The sequence below is a fragment of the Empidonax traillii genome, unplaced genomic scaffold (genome assembly GCF_003031625.1).
Source record: "Empidonax traillii isolate 1590-97213 ecotype Southwest subspecies unplaced genomic scaffold, ASM303162v1 scaffold341:size590984, whole genome shotgun sequence".
Lineage (NCBI taxonomy): Eukaryota > Metazoa > Chordata > Aves > Passeriformes > Tyrannidae > Empidonax > Empidonax traillii.
In genome coordinates this window covers 372728-393483 of record NW_020955534.1, presented here as the reverse complement: position 1 = coordinate 393483, position 20756 = coordinate 372728, and the positions used below count along the sequence as shown (strand labels likewise).

General features: G+C 48.4%; 1 protein-coding gene and 1 long non-coding RNA gene across 3 annotated transcripts in view; one reads left to right on the top strand and one right to left on the bottom strand.

Annotated features, from left to right (window-relative positions):
- The first annotated feature begins 73 nt into the window (after window positions 1–73).
- LOC114061576 lies at window positions 74–17511 on the top strand. Its single transcript, XR_003572151.1, has 3 exons — window positions 74–2065; window positions 11097–11099; window positions 17499–17511. It is a non-coding gene; the product is annotated as an uncharacterized LOC114061576 (long non-coding RNA).
- The window catches only part of LUZP1 (leucine zipper protein 1), a 36572-nt gene continuing 26627 nt past the window's right edge, over window positions 10812–20756 (bottom strand). For both annotated transcript variants that reach the window (XM_027892177.1, XM_027892178.1), the window contains exons 2-4: window positions 17371–20628; window positions 13829–13993; window positions 10812–12327 (exon numbers count right to left, since the gene is read on the bottom strand). In XM_027892177.1, coding sequence (XP_027747978.1) covers window positions 12292–12327; window positions 13829–13993; window positions 17371–20520 — 3351 coding nt within the window. In that variant the 5' untranslated portion in view covers window positions 20521–20628 and the 3' untranslated portion in view covers window positions 10812–12291. The remainder of the gene's footprint in view (window positions 12328–13828; window positions 13994–17370; window positions 20629–20756) is intronic.

The window sequence follows — 20756 nt, the reverse complement described above, 5'->3', positions numbered from 1 at the left end:
AATGAGAAAAAAATATTAGCATTTTTTTATATCATTCATCCTCCTGACCATGTCTTCTGGTTGCTTTCTCCTGACATGTTGAGGTCTTTGAGAAAGGGCTCATGTGGCCAAGGTATTGGGCTGTGAAGGGGACAAAGATTAGAGGTGTCAAGGACTAAGCCCATTGGAAGTGGTTGCATTTGGTGCCATGAGAGACCCTTTATGCCAAACCTCCATCTAAATCAGTGTTACCTTCCTCCGGTCTCTGACTTTGCAAATATTGTTGCTGCTTGAGCCCTTGATGAAAAGGGTTAGTATTGAGCAACACCACTCATTCTTGCTGTGCCTTCCAGGGACAAGAGAGACTTGTCATGGTTGGTTAGAAAAGTGCCATTAAAGGGGGGCAGGACTTGAAAGTCCAGCAAGGCATGGAGGAGGAGTGTCTGGGGGTGAAGGAGAGTAAATAGGGAGTCATTTGAAACTCAAGAGTCGCTGCCTTATGCTCATCAACACCACTATCCAGGGAAACCTGTTCCAGGATGACAGATGTGACAGACCTTTAAAATCCACCAGCAGCTGAGCTCCTCTTGGCTACTCTGACTGAAGATGGGAAAAGAATTGGGGTGCTGTGCCATACATATGCGATGTAATTGGGTCTCCATATTTGTAGGGTGGTTTGTTGTTGGGATTCATGATGATGCTGTCTCTGTCGTGACATCCTGTGTGCTCTAGCAAAGTGTCAGAAACTCTTAAAAGCACTTCAGGCCCACTAGAAAATAAAATAGTCCTGAACTTATTGTAGTCAAAGGTGTCTTTTTCCAGACAAATGCCAGGCTGCTTCTGCATGGTCTGAAGCAAGTGTGAGTTGCTGTCACTGCAGCTACACTGTAAGTATCAGACTGCTGAATCTGTTCAGCAACAGGAGCCAGTGCTTTCTGAGCTGTGGGTGGTGAAGGATGCAGTTTGGATTGAGTGTGGCTGCAGTTCTCCCATGTGCTCTGCTGGCCTTCATGAAGCCCTGCACACCCCCTCGAATGTTTCCTGTGTGCCTCTTGGCCCGGAGGGACCGGAATCTCCCGATCTCTGCAGCGCTTCGTGCTTGTTTTGGGTCAGCAGAGGTAACGTGTCTGTTGAATGGGTAAGGATTTAAAATACCACTTTCCTGGGTTTTGGGGTGGGTGTGACCTGCAGGTCCTTATGGCTGAAATGTGCAGACTCTGCCTGTTTTCAGAAGCAGCTCAGATACTGCAGCTTTTGAAGAAAACAAATTACCATTTATTGGCAACTCACCACAGTTCTGGAGGTAGCTGGACCATTTGAGGAGGAAGGATAGCCAAGCTGCTCCTGAAAGGAGGACCTGGAATCTGGCCTGGGATGGGAATGGCTGCAGCTGGTAAGATTTTGGTAGGCCTGAGGGCACTTGGAAAAACTCCACCTGAGAGCATGGAGCTAGTGGAAGAGCATGAAGGAAACAGTAAGGGATGGTCTTGTCTGAGCCTCCATCTCCCTCCAGGAGTCATGTTCAGGCCTACTTGGCTTTATCGCAGAGTCATAGAATCATTAATGTTGGAAGAGACCTACAAAGGTCATCCAGTCCAACCATCCACCCAGCACTACCATTGTAACCCCTAAAACCACGTCACCCAGCGCCAGAACCAGGTGCCTCTTGAGCACCTTCAGGGATGGTGACTCTACCACCTCCCTGTGCAACTTATTCCAATGCCTGACCGCTGGAACAGTGAAACAATTTTTTTCTAATATCCCATTTGAATTTCCCATCTCAGCTTAAGGCCATTTCCTCTGGTGGTCTCACGGCAGAACAGACCGGCCCCCCCCTCACCCCAGCCTCATGTCAGGGGTTGTGGAGGGCGATGAGGTCCCCCCCGAGACTCCCCCACAGCAAACCAACCCAGCTCCCTCAGCCCTTCCTCATAAGACTCGTTTTTCTAGACTTTTCCCGAGCCTTGTTGCCCTTCCCTGGACGTGCTCCAGTTTGAAAAGAGTGAACAGGCCTTCCCTTCCCTTCCTGTGGAGTCAAGGCTACCACATGATACAAACGTGATTGTTTTATCTGGGGTTTTTTGAGGTTTTCTTTGAGCTGTGGCTGCTGTGCCTGACTTGGTGCTGTCTGTGAGCTTGAGTAGCGTGTTAACAGTCTTTGGGGACCAAAGGCTTTGCATATCCTTAAACCTCATTTGCATATCCTGATAACACCACACAGAATTCCAGTTCAAGATGAGTGCAGAGAACTGTGGCAGGTGCAGCTGCTCCAGCAGGAACTGAGTCCTCCAGCCAGTGCCTACCACTGACCTGCTGTGTTGTGACTGGCATCAGATGTGTGGTGCTGACTCTGCAGGCTGACCCCATCACCCCTGCCTGGCAGCTGTGGTGGGGCAAAAGGTCAGACCCCGGCCAGAGGGGTTAACGTGACTGTACCTGACCACAGATGCAGATCATAGTGGGCTGTAGCTCTGCCAGTTGAGTCAGCCCTCAGAGCAACAGGTGGGGCTGGGGCCTTCCCGGGGGTTGGGATCCACTCAAGGGAGCTCCTCAAAGTCAGTAGCCTTCACCTTCTTAGGTGAGTGAGAGCACATTTTGGGTTACTCTTGTAATATCTTGGGAATTCTTAGCCCAGGCCATGCGAATTCCACTGGGCATCATGAATCTTAGTGCCATGGTCTGGTAACCACAGCAGTTGTGGATCAAGGGTTGGACTTGATGATCTCAGAGGTCCTTTCCAACCTGGCTGATTCTATGGTTCTATATTCATATATGGTTCTGTATTCAAGTGTTGGAAGAGCTTTAATTGGTATATTTGGTTTCACGGTTTATAAAATAAATCTTGCTTGAATATATTATTTGTCTTGACTTTCTAAGCCTGAACTTACAAATTTCTACTTGGCAAATCAGCAGGATGCCAGCAGGGAATTGTTACAGAGGCAGTGCTGTGCCCATCTTCCTCTGGGAATGGAAAGGGCAAAGTCCAACCCCCACAGCATCACAGAGATACATCAATGCCAAGACAGCAAGGAAGACAGGAAAGGCAGAGGAGCTGTGTGTGCATCTCAGAGTGTGCATTGTGCAGGCACAAGTGAGCTTGAAGAAACAGCTAAAGATAAAGGTATTAAAGAACTGAAAAGAGAAAGAGAGTTGACACCTCTGTTAGAACAAAAAAATTGTGCTGGCACCAGTAACAAAGTTTACAACCCAGCATTGTCCAAATGCCGAAATTAATCACGGGCAAAGAGCCCAAGAAGTGGAGTGGGAACACAGGAAAGATCTTGGTATGTATGAGAGGGGACAACAGGGTGCCATGGCCATGCCAGTAGGCCCCAACCACCTTAAACTGAATCAGCAAACCCCATCAGCTTCCACCTGCACCTCCAATGACCTGGGCACACTTACCTGCAGGCACGGGGGGGGGAAGCTGCTGTGGGCAGTGGGGCCAGCAGAATAAGAGGGTTCAACAGACTAGTGGGAAACCTCTCTCCGAGCAGCCCCCACTCCATCCCTCAAGAGCCTCAAGTCCCTGAGGCAGAGCTAATGGAGCCCACCCAGAGGATGAAGGATCTCTCGGGAAAGGCCCTAGGGCTGGGAGGGCCCAAGGGAAGTCACACACACAGTCAGCTGCCCTCCAAGCCTACAGGCAAGGGGCAGAGCTGTCAAAAGGGATGATGAGGGGCCAGGACACAGGTGTCCTCCAGCTGTGTGCCATTACCCCTTTTGCATCTTTCCAATAGGACCTGAAGGAGTTGAAAAACTGGAAGCCGAGGTTTGGGGCTCAGGCCACCAGATCAGTGTGGTGAATTTTTGCCAATGGTCTGTTGATCAGGAACCGCACAGGACATGTTCCTGTGGGCCCACTAACTGATACAGGGGCCCAAATTAGTGTTTTGAATAAAAGGCAGGCAGAGAATTAGGAATTACACCATCAAGGAAAGCTTTAAATATTGGAGGGGTAATGTCTGTTACCCTGACCTCAGCTCTGCCTACCTCGGGAAAAATGACTCATGGCTGTGGAAGTGCTCTGAGCCCTCATACAGGGAATTCGTTAGAATCTGACAGACTTTGAGGCAAGTACTGGTACCATAGAGCAGGCTGATGGCCTGATCAAAGGACATGCTGATGTCTCATGCCACAGTTGGGATCTGTGTTTGAGACACACAGTCATCATTGCCAATAACTGCTGAGGAATTCATGGAAACCCAAAGATTTGAAAGTTTTTTCCTACTGGGCCACTGACAGGTGCCACCTTTAGGACTGAAGGGATCAATTCCCATTGAAAACACATGTGGGACAACCCATTCTGTTGAAATTGCCTTCTATTGTCATTGTGCCTGTGATCCTGCAAAACTCAAAGGCTTGTGAGTCCTGGGAGGCCCTAAAGGCTAGTGGGAAGACCCATCTCATTAGTGCCTGATGGATGAACCCTGACTTCTATCTCTGAACCCAATTTCAGACATCTGAGGTCTGGATTTATTTTCTTAAAGTGCAGGACATGGAGACCTGGGTCACCCTCATGTTTTTGCTGGCAACAGGGTAGTGTCCAGCATCAACCACCAGGACCTGAAGGGCTATGTAATAGCAAAGAGAACAGTAGGGTTTGCACAGATGATGAAACGAACCCTGAAAACTCTCCTTGAAACTCTCCTTGGAGAGACGAGCCCATGCTGGAGCAGGTTTTTCTGGTAGGACTTGTGGCCCTGTGAAGGACCCATCTGGAAGCAGCTTGTTCCTGATGGACTGCACCACGGAGAAGTGACCCATGGTGCAGCGCTCTGGGAAGAACTCTTGCCTGTGGGATGGACTCACGCTGGAGAAGTTGGTGAAGGTCTGTCTCCCACAGGAGGGACCCCACAGGGAGCAGGGGAAGAACTCCAGCTCCTCTCTCTGAGCAGTGGCAGAAATAACAACTGACCATAACCCCAGTCCCATCTCCCTGCACTGCTGGAGGGGAGGAGGTACAATGTAGAAGGAGTGAAGGTTGGGGGAAGGTGTTTTTAAGATTATTTTATTTCTCACTCACCTGCTCTGATGCTGTTGGTTATAAATCTAATTAATATCCCTGCTTTGAGTCTGTTTTGCCTGTGATGGTGATCAGGAAGTGACCTCTCGCAGTCCTCATGTCAAATCACGAATCCTTTGTTGTATTTTCTCTCCTCTGTCCAGTTGCAGAGGGGAGTGAGAGAGGAGCTTTAGTGGGGTCCGGGGTCAACCCACTGCACCATATTACCTGTAGCTGGTCACCAGGTGTGACCAGCTCAGCCTGCGATGCAAGTTTGGGATTCCATCTTTCTTCCTGCCAGCAGAGACAGGCTGGAGTTGGAAGGCACTGAACTGTGTTCAGTGTCCCGAGGTGAACTCTGCACCCACTGGGATCCTGCTGCCTACTTGTTGCAGCACATGAAACCAACAAGTGCCTCCTTGTGTTTAACTCCCTAAAGGAGACAGCAACAATTGCCCCAGTGCATGTAACCAAAATGCCACGGCTTGTCAGTCAAACTTTTCATGGACCAGGACAACAGGCAATGCTAGTTGGGATGGGAGGAACGATAGGACATCCCTAGCCTGGATTGGAGCTGCCATTCAATGTAGGCACATAGGTAAAATGCCTTTATTAAGGTCATATCCTCCTGCCTGGGAAGCTCTGGCACAGGGCTGACTCCTGGTGCAGTAACCCTGGCTGGCTGTGCCCCTCTGCCCTAATGTGCAGCAGAGCCAATGACACCCTTTGCCCACCTGGCATCTGTGACACCAGGCTCGTGGCAACCATCCACTGCTCCAAGAATCTTCACCTACCTCTGACAGACACTTGTATTCCTGATTATCTGCAACTATTCTGGGATTAGCCTGTAAATTGTCTGTGCCCTCTCTATGGCCCATCTTTAAGGAAGGGTCCATGTCCCACAAGTGGCGTGAATACATTCCAAAAGACAGCAGAGGGGATGGCAGGAAGCTTCAGCACAAGTAAGGTGGTGGTTGGAATCAGTATTTGAACCGGAAATCATTTGGGTGTATTATTTGTCTCAATTTTGTGACGAGAAACTGAAAACAGTTGAGTATGTCCATCTGTGCAACTGCCAAAAGCAAGGAACGAGTCTGGGTTTCAGATCCTTGGACTGAAAAACATGTTACTGAAGACACTAACGGGGATGCTGGGAGCACGATGGCTGGACACAGGCAGGCAGTAGGCCCTGTGCTGGTGAGCGGCAGTGCAGGCAGAAGGTCCTGTGCTGGTGAGCAGCAGCCTTGCATGCTAAAGGCATCCAGAGGGCAGCGGGTCTGGCTCCAGAGCCGCTGGGTGTTCCCCACCTCTCTACAGGGCTGTGAGCATTAGGCTTGTTCTTTGCATTGGGGTGGTGGTAATGATGTTGAACAGCTCTTTTCCAAGCTCAGGAATCACAGTGAAGGGGAGCTGTCGGCTGCCTCTGCAGCGTGGGTACACACTGCTCTGGGTGTGCCACCGAGGGAAATGTGCACTTTACCTTCTGTGAACAGCTGATCAGGAACCCAGGGCAGGAGCAGCGATGACCTGGGCAGGGGCAGCACAGAGTCTGGCTCAACATCTCACCAATAAATAGAGCGGCAACCTTCTCACAGGTGTGACTAAAGCAGAGAGGCTTGCCTCTGAAGTAACAACCGAGTACACTCATTTGTAGGTAACAGGAAGATCACCTAAACCCACCAAAACAAGCAGATGTGACTAATCAAAAAGATCAGAGTAAAAAAAGGCCTTGGAAAAAGTAAAATTTCCTAGTTTTTAAGCAGCAATGCCATGGTGGGTGGCCACTGGTCGAGTTCACGTTCTTCAGTGTCCCCACGTAGCAGTGGTGAGCCTGGCCTTGAACCACAAGGCCAGATTTGGCACCAGATTTGGCAGCATTGGAAATAATGTTTAACTAACATGTTTACAGGTCTCTGCTGCTCCTAGCAGGCCAGACACAGCAGCATTTGTGTTGTAGCTACAGTTAAACAACCACCTCTTTAACGATGCTCAGTAGTTGCCTGTGTGCACTGGGACAGAAAGGGCTCAGCCAAGACATATTTTCTTGGACAAATATTTAACAGAGGGTATCTCTGTAGGACTTCACCTCGCATTAATGGGTTCTACCCAGGGAGCAGTAGCTGAAGGGACAGCTATGGATGGCTCCTAAAATGTCTGTCCATAATAACGAACCATTTTATAGAGCTGCTGGAAACACGTCCTGTTTTGCAAACAGAATAATCCAGAGACAAGGAAAATAATTTTGTCTATAAAATGTACCCACCTTACAACTCAATGTATTTCAACTTATAGTCACAGGGGTTCATCCTGAATGTGACAAGTGCTAACTGTACTTGTATCTGTGCTAACCGTACCTGCACATTAGAAATAGTTAGAAATCATGAGATTTGCCACTTGTACTGACCTCTGTATCCTCCAGCACCTTCCAGGTGACAAACAGATCCTGGTTTCACTGCAATCAATACTGACAAAGCTCTAACCAAGTGGTAGCTTCTTTCCCTCTGTAGTAACACCCTTGCTCGCCCTCTATCAGCAGTGCCACGTTGAGCTCCTCCAGCCACAGTGGAGAGTGGCTGTGTCAACTGGCTGTGCTGTGCCCTGCCCATGCCTGGAATTCAGCCTGCAACGGGTGTGTGAGGGACACCTCAACACAGGCACAGAATGAAGCACAAGGTGTTCAGCTCCTGCACTGACCCACACACACACACACCCTGCTGCCACCCAGGGCTGCCTCAACACCTCACCCAGGGGCAGCAACACCCCTGAGCAACAGGACTTGCAGGGGTCCAGCTGGAAACACCACATCTCACACACACATAAAAAGAGAAGTGTTTATTGGTTATATACTGTAGCGCTGACAGTGTTTGAGTCAGGAGAGACATGCAGATAAGTGTGTGTTTACATTTGGCATGCAGACTAGGAGCACTGTGTCACTTGAAGGAGGTGAGCACCATCAGTATCCACTGCAGGGGCAGCATAGCGAGGAAAGCACTGGCTTTCCTCTACTCAGCATGCTGAGACAGGCAAGTTCTGAAAGGGTGGAACAGTGCTGATAGCTCTATTTTGGACACAAAAGTTTGTTTTAGGAAAAAAGGCAATAATGTTACCCCGGAAAATTTGCTTAACTTAGATGAATCTGTGATTATGAAAAGACTTCTTGCATTATTTGTCTTCTAACTAAGCTGCCCTAGCCCAAATATATGTTTGCAAATACAAAAAAATAGATTTATTCTCTTAAAAATACATTCCATGCAGCCTGGAGCGCTGTTTCCCCAAGGCAGGAGAGCTGGGACTGCACATGGGGCAGCCCAGGAGGATGATCCTTTGGGACTTGGGTTCTGATCATCAGAGGCATCTGCAAACAATGGCTTTGTGTTCTGTTGCACACAGCACAACCCTCGGGAGGCTGGCCTGGAGCAGGGCCCCGATCACTCCAATGCTGTGCAGGGGTGGCAGAGATAAGGTCTGCTACGTTAGAGGTGACACCAACATGATTATTGCTTCGATCCGGAGTCAGGAAATGTGCTCGTGTCAGGTGTCTCTCACCCACCCTGTGCTTCCTGCCCTTCCCCTTGCTGGAGGTCTCACCTGTGGAGGGCCACAGGGCTTGCCCCCAGCCCGGCCCACTGCACAGCACCAGTGGGTGCGTGGCCAAGCTGTCCCACCTACGCTCCCCGAGTGGTGGAGAGGCAGCTCTGCGGCTGCAGAGCTGTTCCTGGGCATGCAGGAAGCTGTTCTGTGAAGCACGAAGCTGCTGCCCCTCGGGCTGGCACCAGCCCTTCTGGGGAAAGCCACTGGCTCTCCAAAAGGGACCAGCAGCTCAGTGTCCGTGGGAGCAGCGAGCACTGACACCCTTCCTCTGTACAGCAAATACATTTACAACTTTGGAATTACCCAAGGACTTGATGCATGGCCTTGTGCATCATCAAGCCTACTGAAAAGCCGGTTATATTTATATGCTAAAATTACAAATACTTCTTCAGTGATGGCAATATTTACACATATACTCTATTTTACAGCTGTTCAAAAAAAGTGTGCAATTTGAGTAAACACATTGTGTTTCCTGAAGTCATTGCTATAAGGTTAATAATACAATCAGCTCCTATTGCACTCATTGACCAGAGGGCATGGCCCCTTTCTGTTCTAGGGAGGGTTTTCTTTCTCAGATTTAATCTCGGTTGTGGTAAAAACCACCAGCGTGGCATCTGTGTCCAGTATTTACAAGCAGTGAGACTGAGTCTAGAGCAAGAGTTCACCTGCTGCAAAATATTGAACAAATGACTGAGGCAGCTGGAGAAAGGAGAGATGTCACCTTGTGAGAAACACTTGAGGAGAGCAGACAGTGCCCAGCAGTTCTGCATTGCTGGGGCAGTAGCTGGGGATAAGCCAGCTGAGCAGCAAGGTGAAGCCCTCTAGTTGCTCCAGCAAAGCCTGGTCCTGGATGACAACAAGTGGAAAACCCAACAGCTGTTGCTGCTGGTGGTTCTTTCCTTGTAATTTAGACACAGGGGTTCCTGGGGCGAGTTGTGGGGTTGAAAAGCTGATGGATAAGCCAGTGTTTTGTGGGAAGGTACAGGGAAACCTGTGTTTATCCTGCGTGTTGTGTCACAGGGATGTAGAGATTTCCTGGCCAGGACTGCAACCAGTTCCCTTGGATGGAGCCTTGGGAGCACCATGCTAAGCTGGAACCATATCAAGAAGACAAGGAGAGGGCTGGTAGATGTGTAGGGGTGTCCTGTGGGATGTGGACCAACGCCCTGCAGCAGGATGGAGCTGGGACTGGGAGGAAAGCCGTTCAGTTGCTGCCCAAAGCAATGCTTGTGCAGTGCAGTGCAGGCTGTCTGCTGGTTTGTACGACCAGCTGGGCAGAGTGACCCAGGGCAGGGGAGCCCCCGAGGTGCCGGCGGTCTGGGGGCCCAGTAGCAACCACGGAGACTGTGACTGGTACAGGTTATACAGCTGCAGAGCCGCTTAGCAGCAGGTTGGGGAATGTACAGAGGGAAATAATAATCCCCGTGACAACTGCAGAGGCAGCTGCATGCCAAGGGGCTTCCCAGCTGCCCCCAGGTTAAGCAAGCAGGTACTGTGTGAGGCATTTGGGCTGCTGAGAGCAGCTTTAGTTTTGAGGGGAACATGAAAAGAAGGGGTAAAGAGTCCTGCGGTGGGCAGGCTGCAGCAGCCCTGAGGAGCAGCGCTGAGCTGGGCACTGCTGGGCAGGCTGCAGGGCTGGATCTGCTGTGGGGGCAGCACAGCACAGGGAGGCAAGGGAAGCTGCTGCTGCTCAAGCAGCATCTGATTTTGGGCGGTGGCAGTGATCCTGACACACAGTGAGTGCTGAGCAGAGCAGGGTGCTTAGGAGGGACATGGCCATTGCACAGGATTGTTACAAAGAAATTGTGATTTCAGACTGCACAATCTGCAAGGATTTCCGATCCTTCCTGATAAACACATGGGGAAGCAGTTCAGAAATCTGAATTTAGCTTCAGATTTTCACTTCATTTTAGTTTGGATTTTGAATTTAAATTTTTTTCCTGTTATCTTGTTCTACTAGCACTGCCATATCAATGGTAACAAAGAGTGGTTCATATAATTTATTTTAATATAATTTAAAGATTATTAGAGCTGCCACTCAGTACTAATTTAAAAGTATAATCTTTTTATCTAGTTAGGTAACTTGAGACTTACATGTCATGACATATAAAAGAATAAAATGAAGGGTTAAAAATACGAATTTGGAAAAACATCTTAAAAATTGCAAAAGGAAACACTTTTTGTCAAAAATAACTTTTCCCTTCCTCCAAACAATCTTTATAAAAAAATAATCATATCACTGAAACACGCCTCTTGTGTTTTCATAGCTATTTTGCAGCCAGGGAGGAGCTGCAGCACAGGATGTGCAGACACACAGCTGTAGCACCTGCTTCTCTGGAGGTGGGAGATGGGAATGAGTGTGGGGTGCAGCTGGGGTGCAGCTCTTTCCACAGGACCTCTGAAACACATCAGGGATCTTTTCCTTCTGGTGCATTATTCCTGTCCCTCCACAGAAAATCACAAGCAGCAGGAAGCACTGGGGGGTCAGTGCTGTTTGTGCACAGGCCAGCCCAGCAGCTAGGGGGTGGAATGGAAAAGAGGGAGTTGCCAAGGCATGTGCGAGCCAGGAGCAATAACCCTGCTCAGGGCAGACGCTGCTCCAGCACCTGCCCCCCTCCTGGAGCTGCGGGGACGGTCTCTGCCTGACAGTGACCCCAACTGCATTCGTTGGCCTGGGAGCACTGACAGGGGGACACATCTCCGTATTTGAAGCAGTCTCTGATCACACCTGGGCCCCGGGCACAGTAGATGGGGATAGAGCACAGATGGAGGCTGTAACTATACTGGAAATCAGCTTAGGGTTCAATCCTGCTGACTCCACTCTGTTTTGGGAAGCAACAAGGACATTCTGCTTGTCTGTGAGGAAAAGCACTTGTTTCTTTTTCTCTTATGGCTCAATTGCTGAGAATGAGTGCAGAGCTGTTGCCTGCAGAGTGTGAGAGACATAAAGCTTCAGGTAAATGGCACTCCAGTTCCAGGCAGGAGGAAGTGTTGCTGCTGCAACACTGGTTTGTTTGGCTCACTGGATGGCTTCTTGGTGTGGGATCTCAACTGGTGATGAGTAGGTCATGCAAGGTTTGTTGCAGAGACTTGACAGCAACAGGAAACAAACTGCTTCTAAACAACATCTTCTCCTTCCCTCTCAATGTGTAAAGCAACAAGCAACCAGCGAGGAATGGTCTCTTCCTACCTAGAGAGAGAGGGTGCTGGGAACACAGGTAGTGATGTGACCACTACCCCAGCCAACAAGGGTGTATAGGGACAATGCAAAATGTCTCTAGAAACGGAAAGCTTTCAGTTGTGGAGGACAGCTGTCATGGGCTGGACGTAGTCACAGGGACACTGCTGGGATCTTGTGTGAATGTAAGTGATTAACAAGAAATTCTCTCTTGTCCAGGGGGTACCATTGTTCACAGAGGCTATGCAGTCAGAGTTTCCATATGGAGACAGACTTACCATCCTATATGGAAGATTAAGATTGCAGGTACAGAGATGAGAAAAGGGAGTCCCCTGAGCAAAGTCTCTGCAGCTGCCTCTTCAGCAATGAAGAAAAAGAATTCACTGGTAAAGCTCCTGTACCTTTCAAATCGCATTACAAAAATGGTTTCAGACTAGCTGAAGCCTCTGGAGAGGTTACAAACAGGTGTGATGCCTGGGAGCTTGGTACTATTCTGCCTCTTGCTCCACTGTTTTCACTGAGCAGAAGGGAATGCAGCTCATCTCCGAGATGTCCGGCAGGCCTGGGAAGTGCCCTGCAAGAGACAACCCACAGCGTCACAGACTGGCCAGACCTGCAGCTCCCCGGGGCATTTCTACTCTACAGACAAGGATTGCAAATGCCTTTGGCAACCACCCCAAATCCCACCAGTATCCCAGTCCAATGGTGGGGTGGGGAAGAGCAGTGACAGGATGGGTTTGGAAGACAGAGGCTCTGCCAGCTGGGAGTAAGCCCAAAGCAAAGGGACCCAGCCCTGCCTCACAAGGCTTTTTTTCATGCTGTAGCATACCCTGTACCCATTTCCACACCCAACATGTGGGTCCTGCAAGTGAGATGCAGAACACCTGACAACAGAGGCACTGGTGTTGATTTAATGTCAGAGCACACCTTTTGTGGTGTTCAGGCTCCTGCTACAGTTGGTGGAGGTCTGGGCAAGAAACCAGACCCAGATGATTGTGTGTACATTACAGGGATGACTTTACCCAATTTTATATCTGCTGTTGATCCAGTCTGTGCAGACAAAGAAAGCACAACACAGTCTCAGGTACAGAACTCTGCCCTGGGCCAGGGAATATCACTGTGAGTATCACCCCTTGATGACCACACAAGAACATTGCTGGGGTGCCTCTTTCCTCAGCGACCAACAAGGACAGTGTAAGTTCACTGATCTCTGCTGCCAACACTACCTTTCTTCAAATGCCAGTCTGCAAAGGTCAGCTGGGACCATGGACCTCTGGGATCTTAATTCTGTGCCCCTCACCATAAGGTGCTCTGTAGGGCACTCAGCTGCCTTGCTGCAGTCCTGCTGCTCTCATGGCAAGACTCAGCAACTGTGGTGTCCAGTGACAGATACTGGCAACGGGCTTGGCGTCTGACAGATTTCCTGCTGTAGGTGATCCATAAACTGAAAGATACACTTTGCTCTGGGCAGCTGCACAGGCCAAGAGGGAATGCCAGGAGAAAAAGGAAGTCTTTTGTGCAGACACAAGCATGCCTGTGCACCTGAGAATTCAAGTCTGCCTGGACCTCTATATCCTCAGAAGGAGGCCCCTTGTGAAGGGGCTGTAAGACACACTTTTTTTCACATTTCAGACCATAAGTCATAGTCACTATAATGTGGGCCATTTTGCATTACTTTGTGTGTCCAGAAGGATGTATTTTAGGAGGCAGAGCAGCAAGTATGTAGCAGCAAGTATGTAGCAGCAGAGAAGCACTCCAGTAATACAGCAGCCAGCTGAAGCAGGAACTCTGCTTTTGTCTCTCCAAATGTATTTTTCCATCCCTGATTGACTCGTGTACCACAGCATGACTAGATGCGGTGCCTCTTAGTCCCTGGAGAATATTTTTAGCCATAAAGCTAGCTGAAACAAGTTTATAACAGAAAATATAACAGCCACTCCATCCCTGGGAAGTGCTAACTTCAGACTGGATTTCTTCTACAAGCTTTACTTTCTTTTTGGACAAGTTCTTTATGTTACTGGGAGGTCAGTTCAGATATTGACTTCTTGCTTTGTAACCACCTTCCCTCCACATACCTGCTCCTCTGCTTGGAGACCTGGTTGTGCAGGGGAGTTGGATTCAGGGTCCTGCAGCTCCACCTTGGTGGCTGGCCTTTTCCCTGGAATGTCAGCCTGTAAGAGGTACTCAGAAGAGCTGTACTGCTTCCTTCTGGAACTGGACACAAAATCCTTGCTTTCATCCTGTGCAAAGGAAAATAAAAAGGGTTGGGATTTGGGGACTATGAAGGGTCTGGAATAGCGCTGGACTTCTCGTGCTGGGTTGGCAGTGTGAGGTACTGCCTTGAGTCCCTTTGGCAAGGAGGGACTTAGGGCACCAGACCAGCTATGGCATGGCCTCACTTATGTACTATTTCACAAGGATTTTTTAAAAAGTCCAGTAATTTTAACCCAATTTATGGGTGCAGAATCACAAAACAGAATAGATCCCTTGGACAAGGTTACCGAGGTCCAAGGAAAGATGAAACCACCGATGTGATGTGGCTGGCTGCTTAAGTAGAAGCTTATGAGGAGTCAGCAGGAGTGAAAAGGGGATGGATGCTGTGTTGGGTTTGCATGGCCAGGTTTTGGTAGGTGGGGGGAGCTACTGGGCTGGCTTCTGTGGGAGGCTGCTAGAAGCTTCCCCCATGTCTGTCAGAGTCAATGCCAGCTGGCTCTAAGATGGACATGCCACTGGCCAAGGTCAAGCCAGAGAAAGTAACAGCATCTCTGTGATAACATATTTAAGAATGAAAAAAAGGCATTGTACAGAAGTAATTTTGGCCAGGGAAGAGAGGGGTGAGAATATGTGAGAAACAGCTCTGCAGACACCAAGGTCAGTGCAGAAGGAAGGGGAAGAGGTGCTCTAGGCACCGGAGCAGAGATTCTCCTGCAGCCCATGGTGAAGACTGTGGAGAAGCAGGCTGTTCCTCTGCAGCCCATGGAGGTCCACAGGACTGCTGAGATCCACCTGCATCCTATGGAGGAGCCCCTAATGCAGGTGGATCCCAAAGGAAGCTGTGACCACGTGGGAAGCCCACTATGGAGTAGGGTCCTGCTGACCTGTGAGGAGAGGAGCCCATATACTGGTAGGATTTGTGACCCCCTGGGGGACCTACATTGAAGCAGCCTGTTCCTGAAGGACTGCACCCCATGGAAAAGTGACCCATGTTGGATCAGTTCATGAAGAACTGTAGCCTGGGGCAGGGATCCCATGCTGGAGAGGGGGAAGGACTCCTCTCCCAGAGCAGTGGTAGAAGCAACTCGTGATGAACTGACTATAACCCCTATTCCCCATCTCCTTGCATTGCTGGGGGTGAGGAGGTAGAGTTCAGGAAGGAGGAAAGGGAGTCCAGGAAGGAGGAAGGTGTTTTTGAGATTTGTTTTACTTCTCATTATCCTGCTCTGATTTTGATTGGTGATAAATTCAATTAATTTCTCCAATGAAGTCTCTTTTTGCTTGTAACAGTAATTCGCGAGTGATCTCTCTCTGCCCTTATCTCCACTCATGAACTTTCCATCACATTTTCTCTCCTGTGTCCAGTTACAGAGGGGAGTGGCCGAGGGGCTTTGGTGGGAGCCTGGCATCCAGCCAAGGTCAACCCACCACAGCTGCACTGCACATTAGTCCCCAGAGCAGGGGAGAGAAGGGGCGAGAGGCAGCACATCCCTGGACACGGCCAGGGAGACTCTTCTAGGAGAGCCGCCCATCATAATACGATGGCTTCCTTTGACAGCAAGCTCCCTTTAAGGTTTTGTCTAATATGTGCAAGCACACAGCCCAGTTCCAGTTGTATTACTGTCAGAGGCATAAGAAAATTATGCATTCATCTGGCATTGCTGCTGCTCATCTGCTCGCTGCCTGCCAGCGCCTTTGCACTGATTTTCATCACTCAAACATCAGATCAGAGAAACACCAGCTTCACTATCTGAACCATGAAGCCCAACAGAATGACTGCTCAAGGTCTTGTGTTGCCTCAGGTCTTTAAGGAACTCAAGGAGGTTGAGTTCCAGCACCAGAGGGAGCTGGTCCCCAGGCTGCAGCACCCATCCTGCTCCCTGGAGCTCCCAAAGCAGTGTTCCAGAGAACTGCTGCTTCTGCAGCACAGGTATTGCACAGGACTGTCAATAACTCCTGTAGCTTCATTAGGGACATTTGCCTACATCAGCAGTAAGGCAGGGAAGGCTGCAGTGGAGGAGAGGAACATGGATTTTGGCAAAACCAGCACAGGTCTCGTGTTTCCCAAATAAGATTGTTAAGCGAATCTCAGACTGTGGATAGAGGAGCTTGAAAGAGATGACAGCGATACCTTCACAGGACAGCTGAATGGCAGCACAGATCAGTGCCCAGCCTTCTGCCAGAGAAAGAACTACATCTTTAAATGAAACATAAATCCCAGCCTCATATCACAGGCTGCTGTGATATGAGGCATATTATAAGCCTGAAGATACCCTCCAAAGGGTTCTTTTCCAAGGGCATATGCAATAATTTAAGTTGCCCAAATACATATCATTTGGTATATTTAGTACACCTATGTATATATGGTCTTTTAGGTTAACTTCATATTCCTCATTTACAAGCTAAAAACATGCTTACTTTATGACCAAGAATTCAGGTTTGTGCCTACGTGGTGTCAAGAGTGAGTTTATTGCAAAGTCTGGTGCGGAGAGAGACACTGAGCTCAACCCTTCCCAGCCCTGTGTGAATTAACGACGCGGCTGCTCTCCTGACTGCCTGTCCCTGCAGACACAGGCGAGGCTAATCCTTGGGATACCTTGGGATAACCACACAGAGCTCCAGGTTGCTCTGTGAGGTACACTTCAGCTTCTGTGAATGTTCACCACATAGCTGGCAAATCTGATCTGACAGTGACCTTGAGAGCACCTGAAGAAACCTGTCAGAGCCAGCAGCTCCAGCGGCAAACACAGCTCACCAGACCAGATATCTATACGTGTCACTGCTTTGAGGGACACCCCTCACTGGTACCAGCCAAAGGAACAGGAAAAGAGCACAGCCATCCTTCTAGAATATGGGCATAGACAAAGGAGGGAGCAGCCTCCAGCTACGACCCATCTGTTTAGGAGATGCCTGGGGAGCATTTCCAGACCAGAGTCTGGTTTCACGTGAGGAAATCATGCAGTTCTTACCAAAAAGAGCTCTATCTCTACAGCTGCCATTAGAGCTACAGCTCTGCCTGAGACACAACCCCACTCAAACCTGCTCACTTCCAGCATTTTTTCATTGCTACTTCAAGTCAAAAATGCCATGCAAAGCCACTCTGAAGAGCATACCATGCCCTACTTTAGCTGTAACTATGTCTTCTCTAATCTTGGCAAGACCAAATGCTACTATGTAGTTATTCATATGGCATTACAAGACTCAAAGCAGATGGATCTAATTTCAATAGGGCTAAATCTGGTAATTCACATATGAGATGCTGCACTGAAGACAGCAGGAGCTGGGAGAGGCAGCACTTAAGAACTAAGCTGTAAGAATTTCAAATCACACTTCCTACAACTACCAGGCCATGTGAAAAACCTCATCAACTGAAAGAGAAGAGTGTTGAACACAGGACACTCACAGGTAGCGCAGTCCGGTGCCAAGCAGCTGCTGCTGTAGGATCACTTGCACAGCTCCTGCGTGTCAGCAGTTCAGATGCACTTAAGTTACTTTTGGTCCTTCGGGACCCCAGTTCAGGGGCACTCCAAGAATTAGCTGTGGCACGGGTCCTTGCTGAGGTCTGCTCCAGGGAGTCTGTTCTTGCACTATTCCCTTCCACTTCGGAGAGGTCCACTGAGGACCTACACAAGTTTGTGGTACTGGAAGCTGCACTTTTTTCCACTTCAGTTTGAGAGTCCTCCAGGGACTGTAAGCCTGGTCTCGTTCTCCAGGAACTTCTCACAGCGACATGCTTTGTTTCAGATGAAGCTGCATCTGAAGAGCCGTGGCTCTTCCAGCTGATTGTCTCTGCAGGCAGTTCACTGTTTCTCTCTGTGAGTTCAGAAGTCTTTAGCATAATGCTGCTTCTGGAGACCACCGTTTCGGCTTTATTCCTCCGCACTGCCTCTCCACTTCTGTCCACCTCAGATAATTTCAGAGCACTTTTATTAATCGATACCTCGAAGGGTGTGGGGACACTGTTTGTTATTGATGGTGAAGGCTCATTTGAGGCTGCTCTGATGTTGCTGGTGGTAACATGCCTTTCCTTTCCTGCTATATCTGCAGTGGTCCTTGGAGCTGTTGGCTCAGAAGGGAAGATTGTGATGCTGCTTGTCATTTTATTTGTTACCATTTTAAAAACAGACTTCTGTTTTTCTGACTCTGCATCCGAAACAGTCCCTCCCATGACTGCCTTCATATCCTTCTCAACAATTGCAGGTTTAATAATGGCTTTTGATCTCAAAGCTTCTCTCGGGCTGAACGACCTCCTGGATTTCAATCCTCCAGTGCTCGCATCTGATGGTTTTATACACTTGGTGGAGTCTTCATCATTTACAGCGTTTTTCTCATTCTCAAAAAGCGATGCTCTAAAAACTCCTCTAGAATTGGAGAACTGCTTGGAACTGACTTTCTTTCTTGTCTCAAAATCTGACTGAGTGGTTGTTTTTTTGCCTCTTCCTGATTCTTCATCTGAATTAAGCTTTTCCTGGTTACTCTGGATGGTCTTGGAGTCAGTTTTTAAACCCCTATTCACGTGATCTGTTGCTGAACTTGCAGACTGCTCTGTGTCTTCTTTATCAAGACCTGTGAGAATCTGCAGAATGTCTTCCTGACTCTTGGAGCGATGGGAACACTTTGTTAGCATTGAAAACTTCACACCTTCAAGCGATGTGTCTGTGACTTCTTTTTCCTGGGAGATTATTGCCCTTTTAGCCCTCCCCTCCAAGGGCTGTCTGTGTGATGCGGCAAAAGTGTTCACTGCTTCTACTTTGGAGCCAGCAGAGTCTGAGGCTGACACGTGGGAGGACAGATGGTACCTGTATGCCGAAGCTGTGCCGTTGGAAGAGGTGTGGTTACCCCTCGTGAGCTGCGTGTCCCCTGTGACTTCAGCCTGGCTTGTTTTCAGCTTCTCAGCCAAAGAAACTATTGATTCTTCTTTGCTTGACTTTTCATCCCGTGTGTCAGCTCCATTTTGGCAGCTGCCACGGAGCACCTGAGAAGGCTTTTCAGCCTTGGATCTCAGGCTTGTGTCGCCAACAGGTTTAGAAGGCGCTTTCCAAGACTTCTGCTCCTGTGCAGCAGGAGGGTATCGGCTGAGGACAGACGGCTGCTCTTTGGATCTCTTCCCCTCATTCTGCATGACGCTGCCTTCCTTCTGACCAAGAGAAATAGTGGAAACTAAAGATTTATCTTCCAGTCTTTTGGTATCTGCGACAGCAGTGTCTGAAAGGGCAGATGCACCAGATGTTTTTCCCGCTTTTCTGTTCATTAAGGAACTGGGTACCTGCTTACCACCATGGCTGTAGCTGTCATTACTGACAGAGAAGTCTCTGTTCCGAGCTCTGTCCCGGCGCTGCTGCGGCGAGAGCTCCCTTGGCTTGTGCTTGGCCGCTGTCAAATCAGCTGGGACACCTCTGTATTTAGGTCGGTCATGTTTTCCCCTGCTGGAAAAGCTTGTATCTTCATTTTCAACCTCTCCATTCTCCAGATCTTTCTGTTTCTTTATTTGCATTTTTATTTCTTCTAGCTGACCTGTTAAGAGTTTGTTTTTATTCTGTTCACTCAAGTAACTGTCTTGCAGGTCATTGTTTTTGGCTCTTACTTTTTTAAGTTCTTCTTCTAAAGATTCAAAACGTTTGATCTGAGTTTTAAGTTTCTCAATTTCTTGGGTGAGATCTTTCACTTTGTTGTCTTCCTGGTTTTTATTCTTTTGGTTTTCTGATTTATTTCTGGTTTCATTTTCTACATGTTTCAGGTAATCCACACTTCCCTTCCTCCTGGTCTCCTTAGAAGGCAGTGCAGAAGTCAAGTCATCTTCAATTCTCAAATCATTTCTGTCCAGGAGATTGTTGGATGACCTTTCTAGCAAGTTGGAAGCATTTCTAGTTTGATCTGCTCTATTTAGTTTATTGTTTTGTTCTAGTTTCTGTGTTAGCTCCTGGATTATTTTTTCATTCTGCTTTTCTCTTTCATTAAAGTGTTTTCTTTCTGTGATAAAGCTCAGAGCCAAGGATTTCAGCTTTTCTAGCTCACCCGTTAAGCTCTGCTCAGTTTTATCCAGTCTGTCCTCAGATGCTTCCAGTTCTTTCACTTTCACTCTAAGTATTTCTAATTCTGTAGATATCTTTTTGGTCAAGTTCTTTTCTTCATTGAGGCTAAGACATAGCTGTGTGCAGTCGTTCTTGCTCCTCCCGAAGGCCTCCTCCAGCTTCTCCAGCTCTGCCATTCTCCTCTGAAGGTGTTCAATTTCTGACTTCAGCTCTCGAGTGAGGCTCTCCTCCTCTTCAAGTTTTTCTTTCATTAATCTGCAAAGCTCTTCAGCCTTCCTAATTTCTTCATCCTTGCCTTCAATCTTCAGGACTCTTTTCCGCAGGGCTTCGATGTCAGCCAGCATGCTGGAGTTGCTGCCTTCTGCCTGGATAACTTTGTCCTGGAGGTCAAGCAGTTCATCCTCTGCCTTCTGCAGATTTTTGGTTGCTTCCTCCAGTTCATCAAGGCGGCGACTGAGGCTCTGCAACTTGAAACGTAGGTGCCGATTGGAGGTTTCCTTGTAACCTGTAAATTCTGCCATGTTTATTTTATTTCTTTCAGGTGAAAGCTTTGCTTAGTCTGGGTGAACAGTAGAGACCTTGTGTATTCCTGGTACGTTATCGTTCCTTTGAACAGAGGCAATCTCACTCTGAAAGAAAAAATGTTTGAAATCAGTACAAGAGCTCAGAATATAAAATATTCTCAGTATGTAAGTTTGACTATAAATGTTCATATAAATAACTTCTTAATTAAACATATTTCTGAGTGCTGAATTCA